The sequence below is a fragment of the Balaenoptera musculus genome, chromosome 19, assembly GCF_009873245.2.
Source record: "Balaenoptera musculus isolate JJ_BM4_2016_0621 chromosome 19, mBalMus1.pri.v3, whole genome shotgun sequence".
NCBI classification, from domain to species: Eukaryota; Metazoa; Chordata; class Mammalia; order Artiodactyla; family Balaenopteridae; genus Balaenoptera; species Balaenoptera musculus.
Window position 1 is genome coordinate 8,994,099 of NC_045803.1, and position 27,535 is coordinate 9,021,633.

The 27,535-nt window shown below is 54.0% G+C and overlaps 1 protein-coding gene across 3 annotated transcripts; it reads right to left on the reverse strand.

Moving 5' to 3' along the window:
• On the reverse strand, positions 1-27,535 carry DHX34 (DExH-box helicase 34). Of its 3 annotated transcripts, none has more exons than XM_036834872.1 (17): positions 27,454-27,535; positions 23,589-24,581; positions 20,857-21,168; positions 19,030-19,284; positions 16,185-16,287; positions 15,012-15,229; positions 11,289-11,463; positions 9,756-9,949; positions 8,978-9,079; positions 7,167-7,409; positions 6,733-6,906; positions 6,256-6,373; positions 4,951-5,057; positions 2,296-2,577; positions 1,333-1,509; positions 979-1,117; positions 1-248 (listed from the first exon to the last, which is right to left on the reverse strand). In XM_036834872.1, exons 2-17 carry the CDS (start codon positions 24,291-24,293, stop codon positions 115-117), a joined length of 3,438 nt encoding a protein of 1,145 aa, XP_036690767.1. In that variant the 5' UTR covers positions 24,294-24,581; positions 27,454-27,535; the 3' UTR covers positions 1-114. The 3 variants fall into 3 exon arrangements, with proteins under 3 accessions (XP_036690767.1, XP_036690764.1, XP_036690765.1); XM_036834869.1 differs by having other exon boundaries at positions 6,241-6,373; XM_036834870.1 differs by lacking the exon at positions 27,454-27,535 and adding an exon at positions 27,025-27,338 and having other exon boundaries at positions 6,241-6,373.

Sequence of the window (27,535 nt, forward strand, 5' to 3'; positions counted from 1 at the left end):
GAAGTTCCATCAGTGAGACTTTATTCACATATTTATGCTCCCTCCCCGCGTAGGCCGGGGGCTTGGGCCGGAGCCCCGGCCCCGGCCCTGGCCCTGGCCCAGGACTGGCTGGGCTCACACGTGCTGCCTCCTGTGCCGCAGCACCTCCGTGGGCGTGAACAGAAAGTCCTTCTGGCAGGCCTCGCAGTGGTAGGGCCTCTGCAGGGCGGAGGCCTTCTGGAGGGGCTCGGGGGCAGCTTCCTCAGCCCCTAAGGGAGAGGAGACGGGAGGCTGTGAGGGGGACGCGCCATTGCATGCTCTCACCCCCACCCAAATCCCAGAAACCTGGCGGGGTTAGGCTCTCTCCTGGCCTCTGGGGACTCCAGCTCTGTGTCCTCCAGGAAGCCCTCCTTGATCAATACACACACAGAGGCGAGTCTTTACTCTGTGTCCCAGGGGGTGAGAGAGACACAGAGAAAGACACAAGCAGAGACACAGAGACTGAAAGAGACAAATAGAGCCCAGGGGTGGGACCACGTGGCCCTACAGCCATCTCCCCAGCAAGCGCCAGCGTGTGGCGTGTGGGGCACCACAGCAGACTCTGTGCCCGGGTCTGCCCACTGCAGCGTCCCCTGGCTGACAACAGGATGGACGTGGCCAAGGCAGAGACAGCTGCAGGACAGAGGAAAGAACAAGAGCCACGGCAAGAGAGAGACAGAGAAACAGACAGGAACACACAGGCCGACCGGACAGGCGGAGACACAGAGACCAAAGAGAGACAGACACCACGACCTGAGAACGAGGTGGCTCCAGGGCCTCCTGGTCCCAGGCTCTGGGTCCTTGTGACGGGGTCCGCACGTGGCCCCAGCCAGGGCAGATGGCTGAGGTCGTGGGTCCCCAGAGTGTCGAGCAAGTGCCCAGAGGCACAGTCAACAACCACAGGCTGGACGGACAGCTGGGCAAACACAGGCGCCCCGGCCGCCACCGCCCCAGCCTCACCTGGGGGACCGTCCTGTGGGGCCTTGGGGCAGGTGTTCTCGTGGGCGATGCGCTCCAAGGGCGTGAAGGGCATGTGCAGGTCGCAGTGGGGGCAGGTCCAGAAGGTGCGGAGACAGTCGCTGTACAGGTCCGCATCGCTCTGCGACAGGCAGGTTGTGTCAGGCCTGGCTCCCCGCCGCCCCCCGCCGCCAGCCTGGGACCTTCCCAAAACCCCTCGGGGCTGGCAGGCCCCTTTCTGAAACTGCATCCCTGGACTAAGCTGGAGTGTGGTTGGGGGCAGAGGGTGGGGGGAATCACTGAAGTCAAATTTTCAGGGGCAGGAGGATGAGGGGCCAAGATGGGGTCCGTGCTCACTGTGAGGCAGCTGTAGGTGAGGAAGTCAGTGACTGCGTAGCCCCCTTTGGTGGGATGGGGGGATGGGGTAGAGCAGCCAAAGAGGCCAGGGAGGCTGGGGGTAGCAGTGATGGTCTGGGGTCCCACATAGAGGTTCTGGATTTCCAGCCCTGTGAGCCGCCGGAGGCTGTAGGAAACCTGAACAAAGAGAGACAGGAAATAGGGGAGAGAGACTCAGGCAGACATGATCGGAGCACCTGGATGCAGCCGTGCCGAAAGTCCACCCCTGGACTTTTCAGTTATGGGGGCCAATTGCTTAAGCCAATCACAACACGGTTTCAGATACTCATGACCACAGGCTTGTCTAGAACATTCCCTGATGCCCCATCCCCCATCTCACCTGCCTTCCCCAGACCCCTTCTCTCCTTATGACTGCTGGGAACACATCCAGACCTTAAGTCTGACCTGCAAGTCTGGCCACCTTGCCCCTTCTCCTCCAGCACGTCAGCCTGTTCCCCTTTCCCTGGTCCACTGGGTCGCACCCCATCCATGGGTAATAGCAATAGAATCAGGAGCAATTCTCAATCCCACCACTAAAAGAGGTGGGGGATCAGTTTCAAATCTGCTCCGTCCGAATTCTTCCTGTCTGTCCTCCACAAATAGACAGATACCTTACAGCTTCCCTCTCACACCCTGCACGCCCTTAACTGCAAACGAGGGGTAACCTGCCCCACACATGCAGTATGTATTCATGAATATCTGTTGAATGAGGGCCGCAGGGGTTAATGGCATGGCTCCTGGGGTCAAACCCTGGCTCTCCCCTTACCAGCTGTGTGACGTTAGGCTTGTCATCAACCTCTCTGGTTTGAAAACCCCCAAATGCGTGCATACTGACGAGCCGGAAGCCAGGCCTTCCAGAGCTTTCATCCCTATGGCTGATGGCCCCTCTGGCCAAGCGGGTGCAGGTGCCCCGGAGGCGGGTACCTTGGACGCCGTGAACTGCAGCAGCTCCCTGCTCAGGGCCGCCACCTCCTTGCGGTTCACGGGGGCCTCCTCCTCCTCATCTCTGTCCTCCAGCCGCCACCGGGCCTGGTGGGCCAGCTGCCGGTCCAGGGCGCTTTCCCAGTGGGCCCGGAGCCGCAGGGAAGCCGCCAGGAGCCGGACAGCACTCTCACTGTCCGCAAGCTGGAGCTCCAGCCAGCCATCGGCCACCAGACGGCAACAGTCACCATTGGTGTCCAGGGACCGGCTGAACAGCAGGAGGGACTGGAAAAGAAGGGCAGGAGACAGGCAGTGGCAGGAGGGGCAGGACGCCATCACAGAGGGGCCCCCGCCTGGCTGGGCTCCTGCCCACCCCCCACTCTCCCACCCACCCAACCAGACGTCCACCTGTCTCTCCAAAGCATCCACCCACCCGCGCAGCCGTCCACCCAGCCCTGCAACAAATACTGGCCACACGCCTACTCTGTGCCAGACACTCTTCCGGGTGCCAGAGACACAATGTGAACAAGATGGACTCAGGCCTCGCCCCACGGAGCTGAAATTCTACTCGGAGAAAGAGACTAATGAAGACTAAAGAGTAAAACACAGAGCAGGTTCCAAGAAGTCAGGGGAGTCGTCACCTGTGCTGGAGGCCAGTGGCCGTCTCTTATCTTCTTAGGGTTGGGGCTACACGTGTGTGTCTCTGTCAACACTCGTCAAATGGCGTGCTTACTATGTGTATGCGTCACTCTCTATACCTTTTATCCTCAAAATATATACACAGATATTGAACGCTAGTTAACGGGAAGCATGCTGAAGTGCTTACAGGTGAAGGGTACTGATGTCAGCAACTTACTTTAAAATGCATCAAGAAATTCAAAAGAAAGCCCACCTATTAAAATAGATTGATGAGTGGAGAGGTGATAAAGCAAAGATCGAATGTTAGCTGTAGGACTGGGGAGTGGGAATATTGAGTGTTCACTCTACACTTCTTTCAACTTTTCTCTTTGAAAACTGTCAAGATAACACGTTGGGGAAAATTCTATGGGATGGGGCGGGGGTGAGTGGATAGGGCAGGACTGGCCACGGGTCGAGGGTCTGTGGGGCTGGTGATAGAATATGAGAGTTCAGTGTGCTATTCTGTCTACTTTTGTGCATGTTTAAAATTCTCCATCATCAGAAACTGTACGGGGCAGGGACAGGGGCAGGGTGGGGCGGATTAAAATATCAGGCAGCATCTCGGCCAGCAAAGCCGTGTTTCCGTCCTGAGGTCCTGCTGATCACCAGTGCTCCGGCCCTCGCCCCACCTCATTCCTCCATCCGGCGCTGGTACGGCATCTGGTGTGGTCTCTTACATTTGTGCTTCTCTTTACCATCTGCCTCCCCCACTTATACATGAGCCCCACGAACACAGGGAATCTTGTCCATTCTGATCACGACTGCATTCCCAGCACCCGGAAGAGTACTTAGCGGCTGGTGCCAGGTGGCCACTCAGTACATGTTTGAACGAAGACATAACGGAGCAGATCAGAGTTCGCTATCTTGGTGCCAGTGGAAATCAGCGTCAACAACATCTCCCAGGGCTCTAGGAAGGGTTTCTCTCTTCCCTCTATGTTCCCTGGGATGGAAGCGAGGGGGTCGGGGTAACGGGGACGCCCACCTGATGGGGGGAGGCCTTAGGTGTGGCCTGTGACCCTGAGCTCAGGCTCAGCCACTTGCTCGCTGTGGGGCTTAGTCAAGGGACACGCCCTCCTCCTCACTGCCCCCTGCCCCCAGCCCCATCTTCTCCCCTATGAAGTGAGAATTGTGGCCAGGCCTGGAACCACAGGGTGGCCACAGTGGGCACACAGGTGTGGCAGCTACTGCTGTCAGGAGCCCCCCCTTGCTGGCTGCAGACACATATACACACGTATATCTGCAACCTGAGCACGTCCTCAGCCTCCAGCGCCACCCGCTCCTGCCCTACGACCGCAGTCGCCTCCTTGCTGGGCTCCTGGCCTCTGCCCCGTGTCAGACCCTGTCCCAGCTCTGCTCAGAACCCTCTGGTGGTGGGGCGGAGGGGGATCCAGTCTCACCTGCCTCCCTGACCTCTTCTCCAGCCACGCTCCCCCTCACTGACTCTGCTCCAGCTGTTCCGTGTCCACACCAGGCATGTGGTACCTCAGGGCCTTTGCACTTGCTCTTCGCTCTGCCCAGGACACTCTTCCCGCAGAGATCCCTACGGCTCCCTCCCTCCCTCCCTCAGGTCTTTATTTGACTGCACCTTCTCAATGAGGCCCACCCGGATCGCCTAATTCCACACTAGAACCTGTCCCCTCCCCTCCCCCCTCAACCCACCCCTCCCCAATCCCCTTACCTGTTCTTTTCATTTTCCCCGAACGCTTATCGCCCTCTACCCTATCATTTAGTGCTGCACTGCGTTTAGTGCTACTGCCCGCCCTCCCCCCGCGAGATGTGAGCTCCTGGAGAGCAGGAACCGGGTCTTGCCTTGTGCACCTTCCACAGGTCCTGGCACCCGGCAGGCACTCAGCGAGTAATGAATGACAGCAGCCAGCCTGGGGGAAGGTGGCTCCTCCAGGCCCACCCGGGGCCCCCTGCCCTGGGACACAGCCATGGCACCGGGAGCCGGGAGGCAGGGAGGCTGGGGCGGGGACGCACCTGCAGAGCGGGGATGCGGACGCAGTTCACCAGGTACGGTTTGTTGGTCTCCAGCAGGGACACGAAGGTGAGGAGCTGGTGCTTGCTGCTCATCTTGTCCTTATCATCTGAACGAGTCGAGGGGACGGCTCAGCTCCCCCCCTTCCCACACCCGTCATCCCCCAGCGGCTGCCTGCCCCACCCGGGCCATTCACACATCCACACAAAGAACACGCTCACGTGTGTAACGATAAAATGCCTGTGGCTTATTCTTAAATACTTTGCCAGGCTGGATGTGATTTTGGCTATTCAGTGATACTAAGAACTATTGTTAATTTTGTTAGGGGAGATGACAGCATTGTGGTGATGCAAAAAAACAATCCTTAAGAATATGATTTTTATTATTATTACTAACTGGTAAGATGTCTGGGACCTGCTTTAACATGCTCCAGCAAAAAGGAAAAAAAAAAAAATCAAGGGGACAGAAGAAACAAGGATGGAGAAATGGTGACAGCTACAGCTAGGTAAGAGCACGGAGGGTTCCTCACACTCTCTCTACTTCGAAGATGCTTGGAACTTTCAAAATGTTTTCAAAAAGGAGTAAAACAATGTAATAGGAAGAGGGTAAATTCACTTGGAATTTACAGCACTTAAAGATTAGAGAGAAAATTTCAAATTCTATCTTTGGTATTTAAAATCATAAACCTTACCTTTTGGGGTTACTGTTTACCATTTTAGTGCAGTGTGTTACTTTCTTTACGAACAGGAGAAGGATGAGCTGTGTTTCAGCGCTCAGGCAAAGCACACAACTAGTCCTTCACGTTGCAGACGTGAAGCCCGCTCCTGAGTGCAGGGCCTGCGCCTGGGGAAGGGCACCCTGGTGGGACTGGCCTGGCCTGAGTGCAGCCTCAGCTGAGGCGACTTTTGTGGCCTGGATCCCACTAGAAGGTAGCCCGTATCCAACTGCCTGAATGCTGGGGCTGGGGGAGCCCCCCAGGCAGGACCAAGCCCTGAAGTTCACGGGGCTCCCGGGACAGGTCTCCTGGCAGGCGCTGCTCTAATTGCTAAAACCTCAGGCCTCGGGGCTCCGGGCAGCCAGCACGTAGTGGGAGGGCAAGGCTCAGCAAGGGGTGGACTTGCCAAGGCCACCCAGCCAGGTCTGGCTCTTGGGACCTGCAGGTCCCACGTCAGAAGCCCCAGCGAAGCTGAATGTGGGGAGGAGCGAGGGGGTAACCCCAGATGGCAAGGGGCACCCTGAGGTCACTGTCTCGCCCCTCACGTCCCCGATGGAGGGCTTCTCCCCACCCCTACCTGGGCTCACGGTACCTCGGCTCCCATCGCCGCCCCTGGCCTCCTGTTCCTGTGTGTGCAGCACCTCAGGGCTGTTGGCGAAGATGCAGGTGGGGTGCAGCACGGCGCCCTGCTTGGTCTCGGTGTGGAAGATCTGGAGAAGCCGAAGGCGGGCGCTGGGTGACAGAGGCCCTCAGACTTGCTCTTCCCGCTGCCAGGTTCCCTCCGCCTCATCTCAACTCAGAAGTCTCCTCCTCCAGGAAGCCCTTCCTGACCTCCTCCAAGGCTGATCAGGTCCCCCTCCGCCCCTGGGTCCCCATCCCGACCCCAACCACTCTGGTCATCTGTCTGGGAACGAGTCTATCCCCTGCCCCTGCCACTAGACTGCAGCCCCACAAGGGAATGGCCAAGGCTGTTTCAGTCACTGCTGTATCCCCAGCACAGAGCAGGTGCCGGGAAGGGGTGACAGATGACAAAACACACACGGGGACGGGGAGAGGGAAGGAGACCCACCTGGTCCGAGTCCTTGCGGCCGCTGTTGAACGGGTCCGGGATGGCAAGCTGGGGGTAGAGGCCCCGGCCCAGCACCAGCTTGAGCAGGGCCATCTGGTCCCGAGTCAGGGCCTGGGCCGAGCTGGCGGCCGCCTGCAGCTGCTCCAGGTTGTGCCGGAGCTTAAACTTCACATCCTGGTGGCAACACGGGGGAAGGTGGGTTCCCGAGGGCCCTCCCCGCTACCCCAGGGGCTTGTACTGCAATCTGTGGACCCAAGGGTTTCTGTAGACTCCTGTCCATGGAAACCTGCCTCCCGAATGAGGGCAGGGCTGTGTCCTCTCAGACCCCAGAGCAGGGCCATGTCCCATAAGACCCCCAGGGCAGCCCACATCCCCACTCTGATAAACTCCATCCCCACCCACCCCAGGCACCAGTCAGCCCCGCGGCGCCTCACCTGGATGTCCACGTTGTCGCCAGCCCCCTGGGAGGCTGTGCCGCCCCGGTCCTCATCGCTGGAGCCGCCGTCCTGGTCCTCCTGGAGCCGCAACACCTTGCGCCTGCGCCCCTGGCCCTCCTCATGCTGGCGCTTCAGCTGGTAGAGCGCCTGGCGCTCCCGGCGCTGCCGTAACCGACTGTAGCTGTCCCCCGGCTTCGAGGCCTGGGCCCTGGCCAGCAGCCCGTGGTCTTCCAACAGCTCCTGGGGGCGGGTGGGGCCCGAGTGAGGGGCACGGGGCAGGCCAGGCGTGCTCTGGACGCAGACGCACGTTCCGGTCCAGGGCCTGCTGCTGGCTGGCACAAGACCTCACCCTTAGAGCCACACTCTCCCTCAAATGAAAAACGGGGCCCTTCCTGGGACCTCCCTGCTAGGGCTGTTAGGGCTGAAAGGGGCTGTATGAGAACAACTCTTTGCATGGTGCCGGGCACATGACTGCTCCAGGAAAGAGCCGTCTCTGTCATCAGCCAACGGAACACCTGGGCCAGCGCCAGGAGGGAGGAGAGGAGGCCAGGCGATCACCACCCGGGTCCTCCCCGGGGCTCCTCTCCACACCGTCGTCAGCAGGCTCCGGGTACGCTCAGAGATGCCAAGACCTGGGCCCCATCCCAGAATGACCGAATCAGAATCTCAGGGGGGGTGGGTGTGGAATCTGGATATCACGGACCCTCCCCGTGATTCCAATGCACATTAGAGACCTACTGCCCACGCCTTTGGAAGCAGTCTCCCAGGGACCTACTGGATTGGACCTTCTGTTTCTCATCGAGCCCCGACCAACGAGGAGAGATAGGATATCATATGTGACACAGAGAGTGAGAGAGAGAAAAGGACCCACACTTTTCATTAGTTTCTGAGCGTCTGGGGCTCAACAAAGGTTGAACCGTCGCTCTTTAGAAAGTCAGAGACGTATAAGAAAAAAAAAAAGAAAGTCAGAGATGTTGAGAGATGCCGAGAACAGCTGGGATGTTGGTGGTCCCCAACGTGGAGACCCCTGCGATTGCGTGGGAGGCCTTGGCAGTGACCATCCACTCTGGGCCGCAATCTGCCCTCCTGTAGCCGAGAGGAACGGTTACACCGTTATTTTCGTTCCGTGGCACACTACACGACCGCAGAGAAGTCCTCGGCACTGGATCTTTTTGTGCTCGAATGGAAAGATGCCCGTGGAATATTAACGACACAAGCAAGCTATAGAACCACATCCTCATAATGACAATGAAAACTGCAAACATTTGTATGGGAACACCTGTGTGTCAGGCCCTTCTAAATAGCTCTACGTGTATTAACTCATTTAATCTTCATGGGAACGCTGGGAGGCAGGGGCTGTTTTTAGCCTCCCCGTTTTCAGAGCGAGGAGCTGAGGCCCCGAGAGGCCCAGTAACTCGCCCAGGGTTGCACTGCTAGCAAGCAGCAGAGCTCAGATTCACTGCTGGGACGTCCGGCTCCAAATCTGGTGCCCCGTGCAGCCTGCCGGCACTCGGCCAGCTCGGCTCCCCCACTCCAGAGAAGGCGGCTTTTTGTGAGGATGCGGCTTGTGACCCTGTCCACCCCTCCAGGAAGCCCTCCTGGATCTCTACCTTTGCCCGGGCCCCACCCCACACCTGGTGATGTGACGGTAGGGGAGGCACGTGTAGGGTGGGACTCATGACTGTCAGAGGATGGGAAGCCGTGCCGCAGAAGGTGTTCATGCACACCCCACTCCAGCGCCCTCCAACCCCGCTCGCCAGGTCTGTTCCTGGCCCTGGCCGGCCCTCACCCCTCCTCCTGGGCCTCACCTTGAACTGGCGCCGCAGGTTGGCCATCTCATACAGCCGATGCTCCTCTATGCCCCGGTGGCGGCACCACCTGCGAGAGTTTCTGCTCCGTTCAGATTTCACCTGGGTGGAGGTCCGGCCACCGGTCAGGTCCTGGCCAGCTGGGAGGAGGGATGGGGGTGCCGACCCACTGCCCAGACGAACCCAGTGTGAGCCCAAACACCAGCCTCTGGGAGGATGGCAGGCAGGCCTGCTGGCCCTCCCTCAGCACCACCTGCTCTCCTCCTTTTTCCAGGTCTCAGCCCCACTGCCCCCTCCTACAGGAAGCCCTCCCAGACACCACATGGGGTCAGACACCCTCCCTGGGCTCTCCCAGCCCCTTGGACTCCCCATCACAGCCCATTCTGGGTGGTCACTGTCCAGGGACGGTCTCTCTCCTGCACTGAACTGGGAGCCCCAGGAGGGCCGGGCCAGCACTGCCCAGAACAGGACCCGGCCCGGTCAGGGAACGTGTGCTCGAGATAGAGCCCCCACCCTAAGGCAACTAAACTCTCTCCAGATGGCACTGGCTTTTGTCAGTGCTTTAGAAACCGCAGGCTCCCCCTCAGGCGGGGGCCTCTGCACGTGCTGGTCCCATGAATGGAGTCGGGGTCCTCCGCAGACAGGCCCGGCCTGCGGAGGGCTCAGTGGTCGTCCCTGGGGTGGGGGTGGGGCGCACAAGGAGGAGCCACAGCCTCAGGGAGGCCCTGGCCCCGTGCAGAACGACAGCCAGAGAGGGGCACCCTGCTGTCAACCTCACCTGCACCCAGGTGTTGAAGACGTTGAAGAGCGTGAATGGGTCGCCCTGGTCACTCTCCAGGGGTCGCCGCGCCGCCACACACTCGGGGTTGCTCTGGGCGCCGCGGGTGAAGGGCGACTGGACGCTGAGGGCGGCGGCGATGGTGAGCACGGGCTCCGCCAGGTGGAACATGGAGCCCAGGATCAGCATCTTCCCTGGGGGCAGACGCCGCGCTGAGCCTCCTGGGCGCCTGACAGCACCCCCAGCCCTCTGGGACCCCTGACCCCCCCTCCACCTCACCCACAGAGGGCCTCGGGAGCCAGAGGGACAGAATCAAACCCAGAATCGGATCCCAATGTGATGGAAGACTGTTTCCACCTGCCCCAAGGTCAGTGGCCTGCATGTCATGCATCTGACTCACCCTCACTGTTCCCCTAGCCTACGTTTCCAGAAAGATCCTGTTACACATGTAGCCTCATAAGATAAAGTAGGGCAGTAAAACAAGGCTGTCCCAGAACCCCCTAGCTCTGCCACCTCAGGCAAGTCCCTCCACCTCTCTGTGCCTCTGTTTCCCCATCTGTGAAATGGGTTAACTGCAGCATCTACCTGCTGTGAAGATGAACTGTCACCTGTGAAGCACTGGGAGCTCCACCTGGCACAGAGCAAGAACGGTGACTGAGCCACCTGGGCCCAGAACTGCCCAGCACTGCATCATCTGTGTCTCCTGCTCCGCAGAGCCTGGGGACCGATGGTGCCAGCCTGCCTGGGGCGTGCCTCCCTGGCGAGCGAGGGACAGCCTTTCTCTGAGCCTCGTTTTCCTCAACTGTACAACACGAGCACCCAGAGGCCCTCCCCTCACCAGGTGAAGATGAAATAAGGGCCACAAAGTCTTCCACTGACACAAAGCAAATGCTCACAGACTGTTCCCTTTCTTCTCAGATCTGATTCTCCTTGCACTAGCCCTGTTTCCTTCTAAAATAAACAAAAATAACCATTTCCATAGCTGTGGGTGGCCCCCAGGGTTGGTGGTATCCAGCCCGCTGCCCGTCCTGACGCTCCAGCGTGCCGCAGTGATGGAGACTTTAACGACACTGACACAGGCAGAAAGCTCTCCTGAGCATTATGCTTGGGAAGTGGTGCCCCAGGTGGTAGAACTCAGCTAGGAATATTCTCTGGGCCGTGGATTGCTGGTAGACACAGAATGTCTCAAGTCAGGAGGATTGGGCAAGATGAATATGCCTCGGTCAGCAAGTTCCTCGGGAGGGGCAGGGATGACTCAGGAAGAGCAAGAGGAAGAGGCAGGCGGTTTTGACATCCAACCGCAAGAGAGGGGGTACCATGGTGGAGCTGGGGACAGGCTGTGCAGAGGAGGGAAGTGTCTGTTTTGTTTACTGCTGTATCCCTGGCGCTAGAACAGGACCTGACACAGAGGACCTGAGAATGAATGGACAGGGCCCAGAGAAGGACCAGACTTGCCCCCGGGTCACTCAGAGCGAGCGGTGTCCCACACCCATTCCCAGCACCCTATGTGATCACCCAAAGGGGGGTCCTCACCAATCACGACATCCACAGGCAGCTGGGCCAGCAGGGACCCGATGGGGGTGAGGGCCTCTGAGCTGTCCAGGGCCCCCTGGTCCCGGAGGTAGAGGATGGCCGTTTCCAAGCTGGTTGGTGGGGGGGGCTCAATGAAGGGAAAGGTTCGGGGGTCCCCCACGCTCATGCTCTTCATCTGGAATGAGAACCAAACCCTGTCAGGAATGGGGAACACATGAGCCACTGTGGAACACTGGGGGACTCAGGGATCACAAACTTGTGATACTTTAAAATGCGCAATGTCAAGGCCCATTGTACAGAAGCAGGGAAGGAGGGCCATTATCTGTCTGTCTGCCTAGCAGCTCTTCTCCACACCCTGGCCATGGAGCGAGCAGACGATCTAAGCTGGACCAGTTGAGGTTTCTCAGCCCCTGGTCAGAGCGACTGACTAAGGAATGAGCACATGACCTGAGCTGGGCCATTCAGAATCCTTCCCTGGGACTTTGCAGACTGGAGCTGAGAGAGAGAAGCTCCAGCATCCTCTCTGGTTGTGAGGGGCCAGGATGGAAGCCCAGAGCTACTGTGGTTAGTTTTTCCACTGCCTGGAAACTAGCCCATTCACAGCAGATGGAGAAATCCTTAATTTTTCCTAAGCTAGACCCCCACCCCCGCAACATGGACACACAAATCCATAAAATCCCCTTTTCTGCTAACAACAGTTTGAGTTGGGTTTCTCTCACTTTTGACCAAAGCATCCCGACTGATCCAAAGGCCCAGAGGGGTAGCAGGTCATGGGGAGGAAGCAGTGAAACAGGTACCATCACCAGGCCTGGCATGGCATAGGGAAGGAGCACCTCTCTGGTGAGTGGATGAAGGCAAGGCCGGCATGCGGCTCACGTGACCATGAGAGGGTGAGAACAAGGCTCAGAGAGCCTAGGGGTTAAGCCAAAGTCTCTGCGTAAGGTGCCCTGCTCTCCTGGGCCTGATCTGGAGGGCACCGGAAGTTCTGGCATCCACCCAGCAACCAGTGGTACCACCTTCCTCCCTGCTCACGAAGCTGTGGTGTTGTCTGGGAGATCACTAATACTCATTAAAAGACCTTTGAACTAGAAGCTCTGGGTGAGGGGTAGGGCACGGATGTTTTTTGTTTTTTTAAGCGCTCTCGTGATTCCAACGTGCAGCTGGGACTGCGAATCACTGCTCTGATCCAGTCGGGCAATGCCACCCCCCCCGGACAATTACAGGTCACAGAGTGGACACGTGACCCGGTTCTGCTGACAAGACAGGATGGGAGACCAGCCAGGGGGCTTCTGGAAAAGGTTCCCACGGCCTTAAAAATGAGACCCACAAATTGGGAATTCCCTGGCGGTCCAGTGGTTGGGACTCCGCGCTTTCACTGCCGTGAGCCTGGGTTCAATCCCTGCTTGGGGAACGAAGATCCTGGAAGCTGCTTGGCACGGCCAAAAAAAAAAAAAAAATGAGATCCACAAAGAGGGGCAGTTCATCGCCTCTGCAGCCAGATAGTAAAGAAGGAGGAGGTGCTGCCTATGGCTACCAGAGCCAGGTGGCATTCATGAGGCACGCTCTGGAGCTTGAAGCCTCAGTTGGAATCCGGGCTCTGCCACTTGCCAGCCATACCACATGGATCAAGCTACTTAACCTCTCTGCATCCTTTTTCTCATCCATAAATTGGAATAAGTTTACCTACTACAGAGATTGTGTGAGGAGCAAAAGTTATATACATAACTCAGGCATCTAGAACAGAGCTAGCACACAGGAAGTACTAGGTAAGTGCTTTTCATCATCATCATGATCATCGTCATTAGAACGGCTGCTGACAAGCTGAGGCTGGAAAGCTAGAAAAAACCCTGGTCCTTTATGACATCACCATTCTATTTAAATAACCAAGCCTGGGGACTTCCCTGGTGGTCCAGTGGGTAAGACTCCACGCTCCCAGTGCAGGGGGCCCGGGTTCAATCCCTCGTCGGGGAACTAGATCTCACGTGCCGCAACTAAAAAAAGATCCCACAAGCCGCAACTAAGACCTGGCACGACCAAAATATATTAAATAAATAAATAAATATTAAATAAATAAATAAATAACCAAGCCTGGAATTTCCCTATCTCAAGGTTTCTTGTATGTTTTCTGTATTGTTCAAGTCAGCATTTTTCAAACAGCAGGTTATGTGAATCAGAACTCCATGACATGGGTCACAACTGGCATTTTTTTAAAAGGAAATCAAATGAACAGAAACAATCAGTGTGCATCACCCATAGGAAAGGGGGCTGGTTCATGCCTCTCTCCCACCTGGGCACGTGTGAGCCTGAGGCAGATGCCACCTGCTGTTCCCCACTTTCAATTTCTGCTTCTTTCTGAGCACAGAGACTACACTTCCCAGCCTCCCCTGCAGCGAGGTGTGGCCACAGAACTGAGCTCTCACCAGGGTGAGTGGAAGGGAAGTACACTGCTTGTGGACATGGCCCTCACACCCTCCCAAACATAAGTCCCACGCTCTCTCCCCATTGCTGGCTGACACACATGATGAAGAGGCCCCAGGGAGATGACGGAGCCATGAGAGAAAAAAGGCCCAGGTCTCTGAATAAAGGAAACTGCCCACCAACCCAAGGACTAACGTTCTGCTGTGTTGGCTGTTATGTGAGTGGGTCTATTTGTCACAGCAGCCTAATCTAAGCAAAACTAACTACTGAGATACGAGCCATGACATAAAATGTACTGAGAAACCCTGGTTTTTTGTTTGTTTGTTTGTTTTTGTTTTAATAAATTTATTTATTTTTGGCTGCGTTGGGTCTTCGTTGCTGTGCGCGGGCTTTTCTCTAGTTGCAGCGAGCGGGAGCTACTCTTCGTTGTGGTGCGAGGGCTTCTCACTGCAGTGGCTTCTCTTGTTGTGGAGCACAGGCTCTAGGCGCACAGGCTTCAGTAGTTGTGGCATACGGGCTCAGTAGTTGTGGCTCACGGGCTTAGCTGCTCCACGGTATGTGGGATCTTCCTGGACTAGGGCTCGAACCCATGTCTCCTGCATTGGCAGGCAGATTCTTAACCACTGCGCCACCAGGGAAGCCCAAAACCCTGGTTTTAAAAGCCACTTCTTGGGGCTTCCCTGGTGGCGCAGTGGTTGAGAATCTGCCTGCCAATGCAGGGGACGCGGGTTCGAGCCCTGGTCTGGGAAGATCCCACATGCCGCGGAGCAACTAGGCCCGTGAGCCACAATTGCTGAGCCTGCGCGTCTGGAGCCTGTGCTCCGCAACAAGAGAGGCCGCAATAGTGAGAGGCCCGCGCACTGCGATGAAGAGTGGCCCCCACTTGCCACAACTAGAGAAAGCCCTCGCACAGAAGCGAAGACCCAACACAGCCAGAAATAGATAAATAAATAAATAAATTAAATTTTAAAAAAAATTCACCTATTTTTAAAAAATAAATTAAATAAATAAATAAAAATAAATAAATAAAAGCCACTTTTTTTTTTTTAAAAGCCACTTCTTGATGGATTTTCTGTTACAGCTGAAAGCATTCTGATTGAGTCACAAGGTTCTTCCCATGACCCTGTGGATTTGGGGACACAGTTCTCCCCTCAATACGGGATCTGACATTTGGAAGGAGTGCGCTCCACTCAGTGGCCTGGCCAGCCCTGCCCTTCCTGACCCTGAAACCATGTCTAAATGCCTCCTGGGTTCCTCTCTGGCACCAGCACTCAGGATCCAGTCCCCTACCAGCCCCTGCCTCACCTGCAGCACCAACGCATCCAGGGCGACCCTCCGAATCTCCGGGACAGGGTAGGGGGCGAAGGCATCGTAGTCCGATTCGGCATAGAGGCGGAAGCAGACACCAGGGCCCGTGCGGCCCGCCCGGCCCTTACGCTGCTCAGCACTGGCCTGACTGATCCAGAACTCCTGCAGCCGCTGCAGTTTGGCCTGCGGGTCATAGCTCATCTCCTTCACCTTCCCTGGGTGGGCAGGAAGGTAGCAGGGAGGGAAGGGAATGTGTGTGCAGGAGCCACGTGGGACCTCCATGCGCCTGGCCCTCTACCCAGCCGTTCACTCACTGACACCCTCACTTACTCCTTTGTTCCAGTAACACTAACTGAGAGCTTACTCTTGGCCCCACCCTACCATTTTGTTAATGTATTCTTTAGTTTCCTCATTCACTTATCTTTTCATTTATTTTCTCAAGCCTTTTCTTACTCAGAGGTTCAGTCATCCAACATAAAATTATGGAATCTTTTATCATCAGTGGCATCAGATTCAATACAATAAGATAACCGCTGACATTTATTGAGCATTCACCCTGTGCCAGGTACCAGCCTCAGCCCCCAAATGTATTAACTTCTTTAATCCTCACAACCTGAGGGAGGTGCTGTTATTATTGCCATTTTACAAATGAGCAAACTGACGCACTGAGAGTCACACAGCCGGCAGTGTACCTGCAGGCTGGCCCCAGTGTCTCCTCGCCACTAGGCTATGCTGACTTTCCAGAGAACAGTCTAGTTGGGAAGACAGACAATAAATAGATTAAGATATATAAAATATAATGCCCATACTATGAAGAAAAATAAAGCCTCATAAGGGAAGTGACAGTGAAAGGAGATCACTTAGATAAAGTGAACAAGTGGGCTTCTCTAATGGGGAGACATTTGCACAGGTCCTGAAATAAGGTGAGGGAGTGAGTCGTGTAAAAATCTGGGGAGAGACAGCTGTCAGCAGAGACGACGGTAAGTGCAAAGGCCCTGAGGCAGGAGCAAGCTAGGAAGGCCTGAGCAAGATTAAGATGCTGCCACTGCTCCACAGCCCTAAACACTACCTCCTCCCTGCTGTGGTCCGGAGTTCCCTCACTACATGTGCACAGCTCCAAACCCCACACTTCTCACAAGATCCTTGAGGTAGCTGGGGGGCAGCGCTTACCAGAATCTACGACAAAGCGGATCCCATCAATGGTGACTGAGGTTTCAGCGATGTTGGTGGAGAGGATGCACTTCCGGACTCCAGGTGGGGCCACGTCGAACACCTGGGGTATAGTGAAGAGGCGGCATCAGTGCCTTGTCTTTCTCTCACCCCAGGCCCTTTGCACAACTAACTCAGCACTCACTAACCCATGTGTCCAGTGGCCTCCTGGATGCCTCCTGGATGTCCCATGGGCACCTCACAGCCATATGTGTAAAACAGCCTCAGCACCTTCTACTGAACCCTTCCCTACTCGGGGCCCCATCTTAGAGATGGCTCATCATCTACTGCATCACCGGGGCCAGAAACCTGGGCTGTCCTGGGTGTTCCCTCCCTTCTCACCCACCCAGCCACACCTGATTATCTTAAACATCTCATGAATTCATTCCCTCCTCCCCAAACCCACAGCCCCTGCCCTGCTCCACGCCCCTCCTTTCCCACCCCAATCCCGCTCCAGCTTCCTCCCTGGTCTCTGGTCTCTAGTCTCATCCCCCCCATCCAGCCTTCACATGCAGCAGAGGGATCTGCTAAAGCACAAACTGGCACTGCCCGCCACCTTGCTCAGAACCTTCCCATGATCCCCCCCAGTGCCCTCAGGACAAAGCCCACCACCACACTGGGTCTTCAAGGTCCCTGGTGGCCTAACCCTGCCCACCTCTCCAGTCCCAACTCTCCTGACTTCCCCTTCACAATCTGGACCCAGCCACTTTGAGTGCAGTTTCCCAGCTGTCCCATCTTTCTCTCACCCCAGGCCCTTTGCACAAGCCCTTCTCATGGACCCAAGAGACAGCCAAGCACAGTGGTTAAGAGTGGCTGTCAGCAACTGCAGCCTGCAGGCCAAATCTACCCTCCCACCTGTTTTTGTAAATCAAGTTTTAATGGAACACAGCCTCACCAGGTCAGTCTACAGCTGCTTTCTACCTGTAATAGTAGAGTAGTTACGACAGAGACCATAGAGCCCATAAAAACTAAAAATTTGCCCTCTTCACAGAAAGTCTGCCAACCTCTGGTTAAGAGTATGGGCTCTGGTACCAAATTACCAAGTTCTACAGCCTGGCTCTGCCAATTATGTGACTTTGCATAAGTGCCTACGCCTCAGTTTCTGTATCTATTGAATGGGGACAACAGGACCTGGCAGACAGGGCGGCTGTGAAGATCAGAGGCAACGAGTACACAGAGCTCAGGACTCCGCCCAGCACAAAACAAGTGCTCCACACACTTCACCTGGGACACACTTCTCCTTACCCCCTTCCTAGAATGGGGCTTTCTCAGGTCTCCACGTGCAGAGTCCCTTCCTCCAGGAAGCCTTTCCTGAATCCACCAAGACTGTGCTCTCAGAGTATCCAGAGTTCTCCTCTACCACTTGTGGGATTGTCAATTACTTGTCTATCCCCCCTCAGCAGACCAGCAGCTTGAGGGGAAGAACCATATCTCAGCTCCCACTGTGTCCCAAAGAGGCCCCTTGGAGCAAGGGGGGCACTAAGGAGGAGCTCAAAGGTTGTTTCTTTAATCACTAAACAACCAAGTCTGACCTGAAGGGATTCTTCCGGAGGTGACTATGGTAGTCAGCCTCCAGGACAGCCTGGGGGAGTCTCAACTCCCGGGATTCACACCCTCACCCAGTACCTTCCCCCTGAACAGGGCAGACCGGGTTAAAAACTAAGGGATAGGGCTTCCCTGGTGGCGCAGTGGTTAAGAATCCACCTGCCAATGCAGGGGACACGGGTTTGAGCCCTGGTCCAGGAAGATCCCACATGCCACGGAGCAACTAAGCCCGTGCGCCACAACTACTGAGCCTGTGCTCTAGAGCCCGCGAGCCACAACTACTGAAGCCCACGTGCCTACAGCCCATGCTCTGCAACAAGAGAAACCACCGCAATGAGAAGCCCACACACTGCAACGAACAGTAGCCCCCACTCGCCACAGCTAGAGAAAGCCCGTGTGCAGCAGTGAAGACCCAACGCAGCCAAAAATAAATAAAATAAATAAATTTAAAAATAAATAAAAATAAATAAATAAAATAAAACTATCTACTATCTGGAAATTAAAAACAAAAACAAAAACCAAAAACCAAAAAAACTAAGGGATACTGTTCTCATCATTTTTAGAAATGATGGTTTGTGATTTCCAAAGCTAGGTCATAAAAGATGTTGTGGCTTCTACTTTGGTCTCTTGGGAAGAGCCAGCCACCATATTGTGAGGACACTCAAACAGCCCCCTAGAGAGGCCCCCAGCCAACAGCCAGCTCCATCTGACAAGATAATCCTCCAGCCCCAGTTAAGCCTTCAGATGAGAGCATCCCCAGCTGACATCTGACTGCAACCTCATGAGAGTCCCTGAGCCAGAACCATCCAGCTAAGCTCCTCCCAGATTTCTGATCTACAGAAACTATGTGAGATAATGAATGTAACAGTAAACGTGCTGCTAGGTTTGGGGGTAATTTGTTACACGGCAATCAATAACTAAGACAGTGACCCAAAGGCCTCTCTCCCAGCACCCTTCCATTCCAACCAGGTGGTCTCTTCACCTTTCCCCACACCCCACTCACAGGTTCCCACCTCCAGGCCTTTGCTCAAGCTGGTTCCCCCCACCTGGACTGCCTTCCTCCCTCTTCTTCTACTCAAAACCCTCCTTGTCCTCCAAAGCTCAGCTCCAATGCCTCCCACCTCATCAGGGACTCAAAGGTGGGAGCAGCCCCTCTGCAGCCCACAGCCCTGGCTTGTGGGGTCACATCAGTCCTGCATTAGCCGCCCTCAACCCCTCCTAGACCCGCATCTGCCCCATGCGGCCTGGCTGCATGCGCCACCTTGTCCTGGTCGGCCACAGAGAGGGCACTGTGCAGCGGCAGCACCGCCCAGCGCTGGGTGTGGCTGGCGTAGGTCTGGGCGGCCTCGAGCACGGCGCTGATCTCCGCCATGCCACTGAGGAAGACCAAGAGGTCACCCCGCTCCTCAGGTGGGTACTTATTGTCAATGGCCTCCAGCACCCTGAGGAAGGGCCGCGGGTCCAGCTTCTCCGACTTGGATGTTGTCGGCTCGGCCTCCTGCGGCTGGTACACGACCTGTGAGGAGACAGCCCCAGGCAGGAGCATACCTTGTCACTCCAGCTCCCGAGCAACGGCGCAGGGAGGTCACAGGCTGACAGAGAAGACACAGATCAGTCAGGCAGCAGACAGCACACTCAAAGACGATCATTTGAGGAGGATGTAATAAAAGGTCAAAGTATCAAGGTAACTGGAAGGTTTCTGGGGTGCTGGTAACGTTCATGTTTTTTAATCTGGGTGCTGGCTCTATACAGGTATTTAATTTGTGATAATTAATTGAGCGGTACACTTGTGATATGGGTACTCTTTTGTATCCGGAGTATAACTCCAACAAGAACAAAATTTTAAGGGGCAGAGTTGGGATTAAAACTCTAGAAATCACTTCTCTGAAAGCATCCTCACTGTTTCTAATGGCTACTTAGAAGACAGACTGATGGGCATTTAGACCCAGAAACCACAAGGGACAGTGCATCTCCTGGTGCTAGGAACCTCAGAGCTCTTAGCAATTCCTGGGCCCAAAAACAAGAGGAAGTAGTGGTTATCAAAACCATAAAGGAGAGCTTCCCTGGTGGCGCAGTGGTTAAGAATCCGCCTGCCAATGCAGGGGACACGGGTTCGAGCCCTGGTCTGGGAAGATCCCACATGCCGCGGAGCAACTGGGCCCGTGAGCCACAATTACTGAGCCTGCGCGTCTGGAGCCTGTGCTCCACAACAAGAGAGGCCGCGATAGTGAGAGGCCCGCGCACCGCGATGAAGAGTGGCCCCCACTTGCCTCAACTAGAGAAAGCCCTCGCACAGAAACGAAGACCCAACACAGCCAAAAATAAATAAATAAATAAATAATTATTAAAAAAAAAAAAAAAAAAAAACCATAAAGGAGAGAGCTGTGTGGAGAGACATCTCGAAAAGGAGCTGTGACTTCGGGTGAGGGTCACAGTTCACTGGAGACCTCGGGGGAGGGGGCTGACTCTCCTTTTCCCACTGGTCAACCAGAAGGCAGAGGGGAAAGGGGTCCGTTTGTGCCTCCCAGGGAAGACAGGAAGGTGGGGAAGGGACAAGGAGATCTGGAAGGGCAAACAGAAGCTATCGAGCACAGGGCCATGTCTGTCTGTGAGTGGGATTCAAGTCCTGGCTCTGCCACTTCTGAGATACTGCTAAACACCCTGTAATGCACAGGGCAGCCAAGAATTATCCAGACCCAAATGTCAAAAGCGCTGAGTCTGAGAAACCCTGCCCTAGGAGATGGTAGAGCAATGAGAAAAGAGGAGCCTGGGTCCCTGCATGACCACGCAGAACAGAGCTGCCCATCAGCCTGGACCAGCCGCACTTGGCTGGCTTGGGTTATATAAGAAAAATTTATTTCTATGCTATTTGAGCCTTTAAATTTTGGGGTCTCCTCTAACAAGCACTTAGCACTCTATCCAGCACACTATAAATGCTCCAAAAACAGCAACTTTAAAAAAGAGAGAGAGAGAGAGAACGTCATTAATCAAAGAGATGGGAAACAGAGAAGGAGAGAAGAGAAGGGACATGTCCAGGGTGGCCAGAGACCAGGTGGGAAGTCTGGGGAGGGGGGAGGGGGGCACCGACCGTGATGGGGAAGAGCCTCCCGGGCACCTGTACCACGGGGGCATTGCCGAAGTAGCTGGAAAAGAGCGAGATGTTGATGGTGGCGGACATGAGGATGACCTTGAGGTCAGGTCGCTGGGGCAGCAGGCGCCGGAGGATACCCAGGAGGAAGTCGTTGTGGAGGTGCCGCTCGTGGACTTCATCCACGATCAGGACCTGATACTGCGGCAGGCTGGGCTCCCGCTGGATTTGCCTCAGGAGCAGCCCCACTGTCAGGAACACGATCTTGGTGGCCGCCGAGCGTGTGCTCTCAAAACGGATCTGGTAGCCGACCTGGGGGTGGGGGGCAGTGGGAGCGTGTGGTCAGGAGAGGACCTGGGCCTGGGCCACAGCCCCTCGCCCTCCCCGAACTGAAAATCTGAGCAAATGTCCCACATCAGACTCTGGAGTCCAACAGGTTTGGGTTCAAGTGCCACCTCTGCCACTTAGTGCTGTTGACTTGGGAAATTCCATCCCACAGATGCATATTTTTTCCTCCTAGATGCTGTGAGAATTACACGTGCTAATGCACATACAGTACTTGGCACAGAGCCTGATGTATGATACTAATTAATTATAATAGTAATGCTTAACCTTTCTTTGAGTCCTTTCTATGTATCAGGAACGACTTTAAATCTTTATGTATATCAACTCACTTCATCCTCACAACTACCACACAATATCAGCACTAGTATTACCCTCACCTCAGAAATGGAGAAACTGACACCAGTCATCCAAAGTAAAACCGCTAAAAAGTGTTATTGAGAGGAAATGTATCTTAACCCCTAGCTCACATCATACACACATTGATTTCAGATGAATTACAGTCCTAAATGTAAAGGTTTTTAGAAAAAAACAGAACATCTTCATGACCCTAAAGTATGCAAAAATTCCTTACACAGAACCCAAAGAGTGGCAACCATGAAAAGAAAATGACAGACTGTATTATATTTAAATGAAAAGACACCATCATCAAAAGACACCATTCAGAAAATGAAAGGAAACTCACAGAATAGAAGACAAGATTTACAATACATAAATTCTACAAAGGCCTCATATCCAGATTCTATAAAGACATATAAATCAAGAACAAAAGCACAGAAAACACAAAAGCGAAATGGGAAAAAGACTTGAACAGACCCTTCACAAAAGAGGATCTCCAAATGGCTAATACATACATGAAAAGGCACTCAACGTCCTTAGTCATCAAGGAAACACAAATTAAAACTCACAATGCAGGGACTTCCCTGGTGGTCCAGGGGTAAAGAATCTGCCTTCCAATGCAGGGGACACGGGTTCGATCCCTGGTCGGGTAACTAAGTTCCCACATGCCGCGGGGCAACTAAGCCCTCTCGCCACAACTAGAGAGAGAAAAACCTGCATGCCACAACTAGAGAGAAGCACGCACGCCACAAGGAAAGATCCTGCATGCCTCAACAAAGATCCTGCATGCCACAACTACTACCCAACGCAGCCAAAACAAAACAAAACTCACAATGCAAATTAAAATGTGGTATCACTACAGACCCACTGGAAAATCTAAAATGAAAATGATTAACCATAACAAGTATTGGTATGACCCAGTGATCCTACTCTTAGATATATACCCAACAGAAATACGTACCAAAACACACCAACAGGCATGTTATAGAATGTTCGTAGTGGTACCATTCACAAGAGCCTAAAACTAGAACTCTCCCCAATTCCCATCAACAGTAAAAGGAACTAATATCTGTGGTGCCTTCACAGTGGAATACCATACAACAGTGTGAATGAATGGTGTACATCTACATGATAATACTACAGGTGAGTCTCACAAAACTAATACTGAGCAACAGAGGCCATAATTGGCAATAGTGAGCAAGAGAACATACTTTTTGATTCCATTTATAAAAAGTAAGAAAAAGAGGGACTTCCCTGGTGGTCCAGTGGGTAAGACTGCGCTCCCAATGCAGGGGGCCCCGGTTCAATCCCTGGTCGGGGAACTAGATCCCGCGTGCATGCTGCGACTAAGAAGTCCACATGCTGCAACTAAAAGATCCCGCGTGCCGCAACTAAGACCCAGCACAGCCAAAACAAACAAACAAATAAATAAATAAATTTTCAAAAAAGTAAGAAAAAGAGGAGAAAATAATCTGTGACATTCTATCACTAACGCAGGTCTGATAATCTAGCACTAAAATGACAATCTATCCCTAAGAATAGTGATGACTCTTGAGGCCTCAAGGCAGTAACTGGGAGGCGAAACGAGAAGGTTTCTGGGGTGCTGGTAAGTTTGATTTTTTTACCTGAGTGCTAGTCACAAAAATGCAGTCAACTTATGAAAATTCACAGAGTTATATACGTATGATACGTGCATTCTTCTGTATTGAGAGTATGATAACTTCAATAACAAGAATGTTTAAGTGGTCGAGCCAGGATTAGAACCCTAGAACTCATTAGTAGGAAGCATCCTCATTCTTTTTTTGTGACTGCCTAGAAGAAGACTGATAAACACTGAGGCATTTCCGATTTTTGACTGTTAAAGTGCTACACTGGGTAATGTTAGTGCCTCTGTCATTTGGACCATCTCCAGGCCAACCGATAGATAAATTTCTAGAAGAATCATCACTGGGTCAAAGGGTAAGTGCTTTCGTAACAATACTGCCATAGGGCAACCAACTTATTCCGCAAGGTCACTGGGAAAAACCGGAAACCTGTTCTGTCCCACTCACCTGTGAGCCATACTGACTGAGGCTCTCAAAGCCAACCCGCTTGGCCAGTGAGATGCAGGCGATTCGCCGGGGCTGGGTGCATGCCACGTGACTGAAGCCAGCGGCCAGCAGGTACTGGGGCACCTGAGTGGACTTGCCGCAGCCCGTGTCACCTGCCACCACCACCACCTGGTGCTCCTTCAGCGTCTGCAGGATGCGGTCCCCGTACTGGGCGATGGGCAGCGCCACGCGCTCACGCTGCAGTTTGGCCAGCCGCCCAAACGCCTGCTTCTGGCCAAAGTCCAGGTAGTGCAGCAGGGCCTGGCGGAACTCAGACACTCTCTCCGGGGCCAGGCGCCTGCCTAGCCCCCGAGAGCGCCGAGTGTCGGGGCCAAGGACGGAGAGGTTGATGCGGTAGCGTGGGTCATAAGCGCGAGGTAGGTCGGCCAGTGCCGGGATGCTGTGCTTGGGATGCCTAGAGTCTTTCTCCTCCTTGCTGGTGGTCTTGAGATTCTGGAATCTCTGCAAGCGTTCAAAGAAGGTCCAGAACTTCTGGCACTCCTCAGAACCCTGCCGGATATAATCCTCATCACCGAAGAAGGCGTCCTCGAAGAGGCGACGTGTCTCTGGACAATTCCAGTCCCATTTCTCTGGGTCCTCTTCCTGATGAGGAGCCGGGGATCGGTCTCGGGGACCCCTGCCCTCCCTTGTTCTGGGAGGCGGCATGCTGTGGCTAATTCCAGTGTTGTCACAAAACTGGCCTCAGTTCTGATCACCTGGACCAGATATTCTCAGCCATTCCCCACCTCCTGCGGTGAGAGGCCAGTGCCTGCAATAAGGAAGCACTTTCCCTTCAAGGAGCTAATTTCCTCCTCAGGGGTGGGATAGGATCACAGCAGGTGCTGGCAGAGTAAACGGCCTGCGGCCTGGGTCAAGCTGGTGACACGCAGGGCACCTCATGACTCCTGTGGTGAGCTCTGGGATGGACACAAGTTCATCCTGGGATTTCGGGCCCTGAATGTTTGCGGGAGAGAAGAGAGGACATTCATTCATTTTTAGAAACATTTACTAAGAGCCCGCTGTTTCGCAAGCACTGGACTAGGGGGAGGGTCAGCAATGAGTAGGAGCACAGAGTCCCACAGGTGGTCATTTCGCCAGACTCGACAATCCCGAGATGGAGGCTGTGGTAAAGGAAGCCCAGGGGGCTGTGGCAGCCTTCCTTGACCGTGCTAGGGAGTCAGGGAAGGATCCCCGGACGAGGGAATGTTTGACCTGAAGGAATGTAGGTCATGTGGCCAGTCAACAGCAGAACGTGGTCCTGAGAGGTAATAACATGAGAGAGTTGTGGTCCACTGAGTTTCAGGACCCCTGGGAACCCTTTGAAATCAAGTGCACAGTTTTGCAAGTGTTGCATTATGTATGTTTTGTTTTTGCCTGCCCGGCACTTCTTTTTTTTTTTTTTTTCAGAAAAACATATGCACTTTCCTTTGGAGACCAGCCCTTGTTGGAATCCACATGGTTCCCACTGCCTTTAAGTTAAGAGAATTCCTACGGGTTGGGCAAGTGACAAAGGCCTGGCCAATCACAGTAGCCTACTCCCCCTTTAACCAGTGACTGGTCTGAGGAGTGGACACATTGGCCCGAGGAGGGCCAATCAGGGCCTTTCCCTGGAATTTACATTGTTATTAGGAGAGAAAAGCTTATTTACTGTGGCTAAGCAAGGACAATATAAACAGGGAGTTGTCTGCAGTAGCTCTTAAATAGTCTTTCCTAGAAATCTATCCTACAGAAAAGCCTGCACGTGGGCACAATGAGGCACACACAGGATGGTCACCGAGCAACTACAAGGAGAGAAGTGGAAGAGGGACGGGGAGAAGCTTGGCATCATCGTTTAGTGCCTGAGGCTTAGTTCCCTCCAACCCTCCACTTCATGGCTACACAAGAAAATGTCTTCTTCTTAAGGTTTGGTTTCTGACTCGTAGCTGCATAAGTCCTAACTAACAAAGCACATCCCCTCGTATGTGCAATTTTCTGGAGGGAAGCCCATCACTCAGATGCTTAAAAGAGTTTATGATCTTAAAAGGGTCCCGAGACTTCCATGGTAAAGACTTCATGGTCAGGCAGATCTGGGTTTGAATCGCAGCTTTATCATTTATCAGATGTGTGACCACTGGCAAATTAAACCCTTTGCGGTTTTCTTCATCTATAAAATGGGGACAATACCCATCTCAAAACACTGCAATGTTTATCACCTAGCCTGGCACAGAGAAGCTAAATAGGTAACTGGTACACAAGTCCAGTGCTTTCTCTGCACCATGACTAATAGCGAAAACAGTGAGAGGAACCACGGGCATATAACCTGGGAAAAAAATTTACACTCAAATGGCCACAATTCACCTTGGTTCATTAGCAGTGCTTTCACCTACTCTGCCTTCAGTCTCTGAGGGCCATCACAGAAGAGTCCAGAGGTTCCATCTCTGTAGCCTCAGAGGGACCCAGACCAACCCTGGGAGTTATTAGAGCCAGGGGAGGGTTTCAGCTGAAGAACTTGAGAACTGGCAGAGCTGCTTCCCACAGAAGCAGTAGCCACGTGTGGGGATGTAGCCACGTGTGGGGATGTCTGGGGAGTGCACATCACTTCCTGGTAAACACCTGGGCTGCGTGATGCCACAGCACCTTCAGAGGGAATTCCTGTTCTGGAAGGGAAGGAAAAGGCCTTGGAAGACTGCCGTGACGCTGAGCCAGTGTTCCTCAGAAAAAGGCAGGGACAATTAGATGGAGGAGAGCATTCCTCCCAGACTGCTGACTGCCTATCCTTGCACGTGGGCCAGACTGAGAGCACCCTCATGACTCTCAAGGAATCCATTCTCTTAAGACTACCTTTTAGACTTCCTGGATCTACTAGTTTCTCTGTAACTGCGTCTCGGACCATCTCTTGGTCTCTGGGCCTGTGTTTCCTAGGCTTAAGGCTTTTACAGGTTTTCTCTGCTTCCGTATTTCTCTCCTGTCTGGATCTCCGTCTTCAGGTCTCCTGTCTTTCTTGGTCCATCTTGCTCACCACCCTCATCTCTCTTCCCTTTCCTTGCCTGGTCCCATCTCTTTTCATTTATCTAATGTGCTCCCATTCTGATTCTGTTCTTTAGTCTGATTTTCTCTCCAACTGTCTTTCTCGAACTGTCCATTCGACGCCACTCCACTTCAGTTTTCCATCTGACTGTCTCATTTTCTGTTTGAATCTTTTTTTCTCACTCTCCGTTTTCGTCTCTCTCCATCACTCTCTTCCTCCATCATGACTCTCTCATTTCTCTCCACTTCTCCCTAAAATTGTGTCACTCAGTTGTCTGAAGCTTTAACAAAGCTAACATTTACTTCGGGCTGACGCATGTATCAGGTACTATTCTAAATCACTCATATATATTTATATGCATACATATACATCATACACACATATACACACTTTTCTCGCAACCCTGGTTTTCCACTCTCATCTTTCTACGTTTCCCTCCACTTCCCAAGTTCCCGGTGCGATCACATTTCTCTCGTAGTCCCTCTGAGCCTCTCTCGGTAGGACCCATCAGCCTCTTGCCCTCGACCTCTCCAGTCTTCAGCTTCCCTCCTCTCTCAACCTCCCCGTCTCTCGGTCCCTCAGTTTCTCGAAGCTTCTTTCCGTGCCTCCATTTCTTTCAGCCTCTCTGACCCTCAGGTTCTCTCAGGAACGCTCAGGCTCCACCTCGGTCTGTTTCTCCCGGCTGCTCGGCCTCCTCCAACACACTGCCTCATCTCGGGATTTCCCTCCCCCCCTCAGCTCGCTCCCAACACGTTCCCGGACCCGATCGGACTCCGGTCCCCGCCGCCACCGCCTTGCGCAGCTGCCCCACCCCCTCACCTCGTTAACCGCCGCGAACGCGTCAACTTCCGGTCCGCAGGATCCCTCACGAGCCCGAAACCGGTCCTGCGCCTGCGCACGC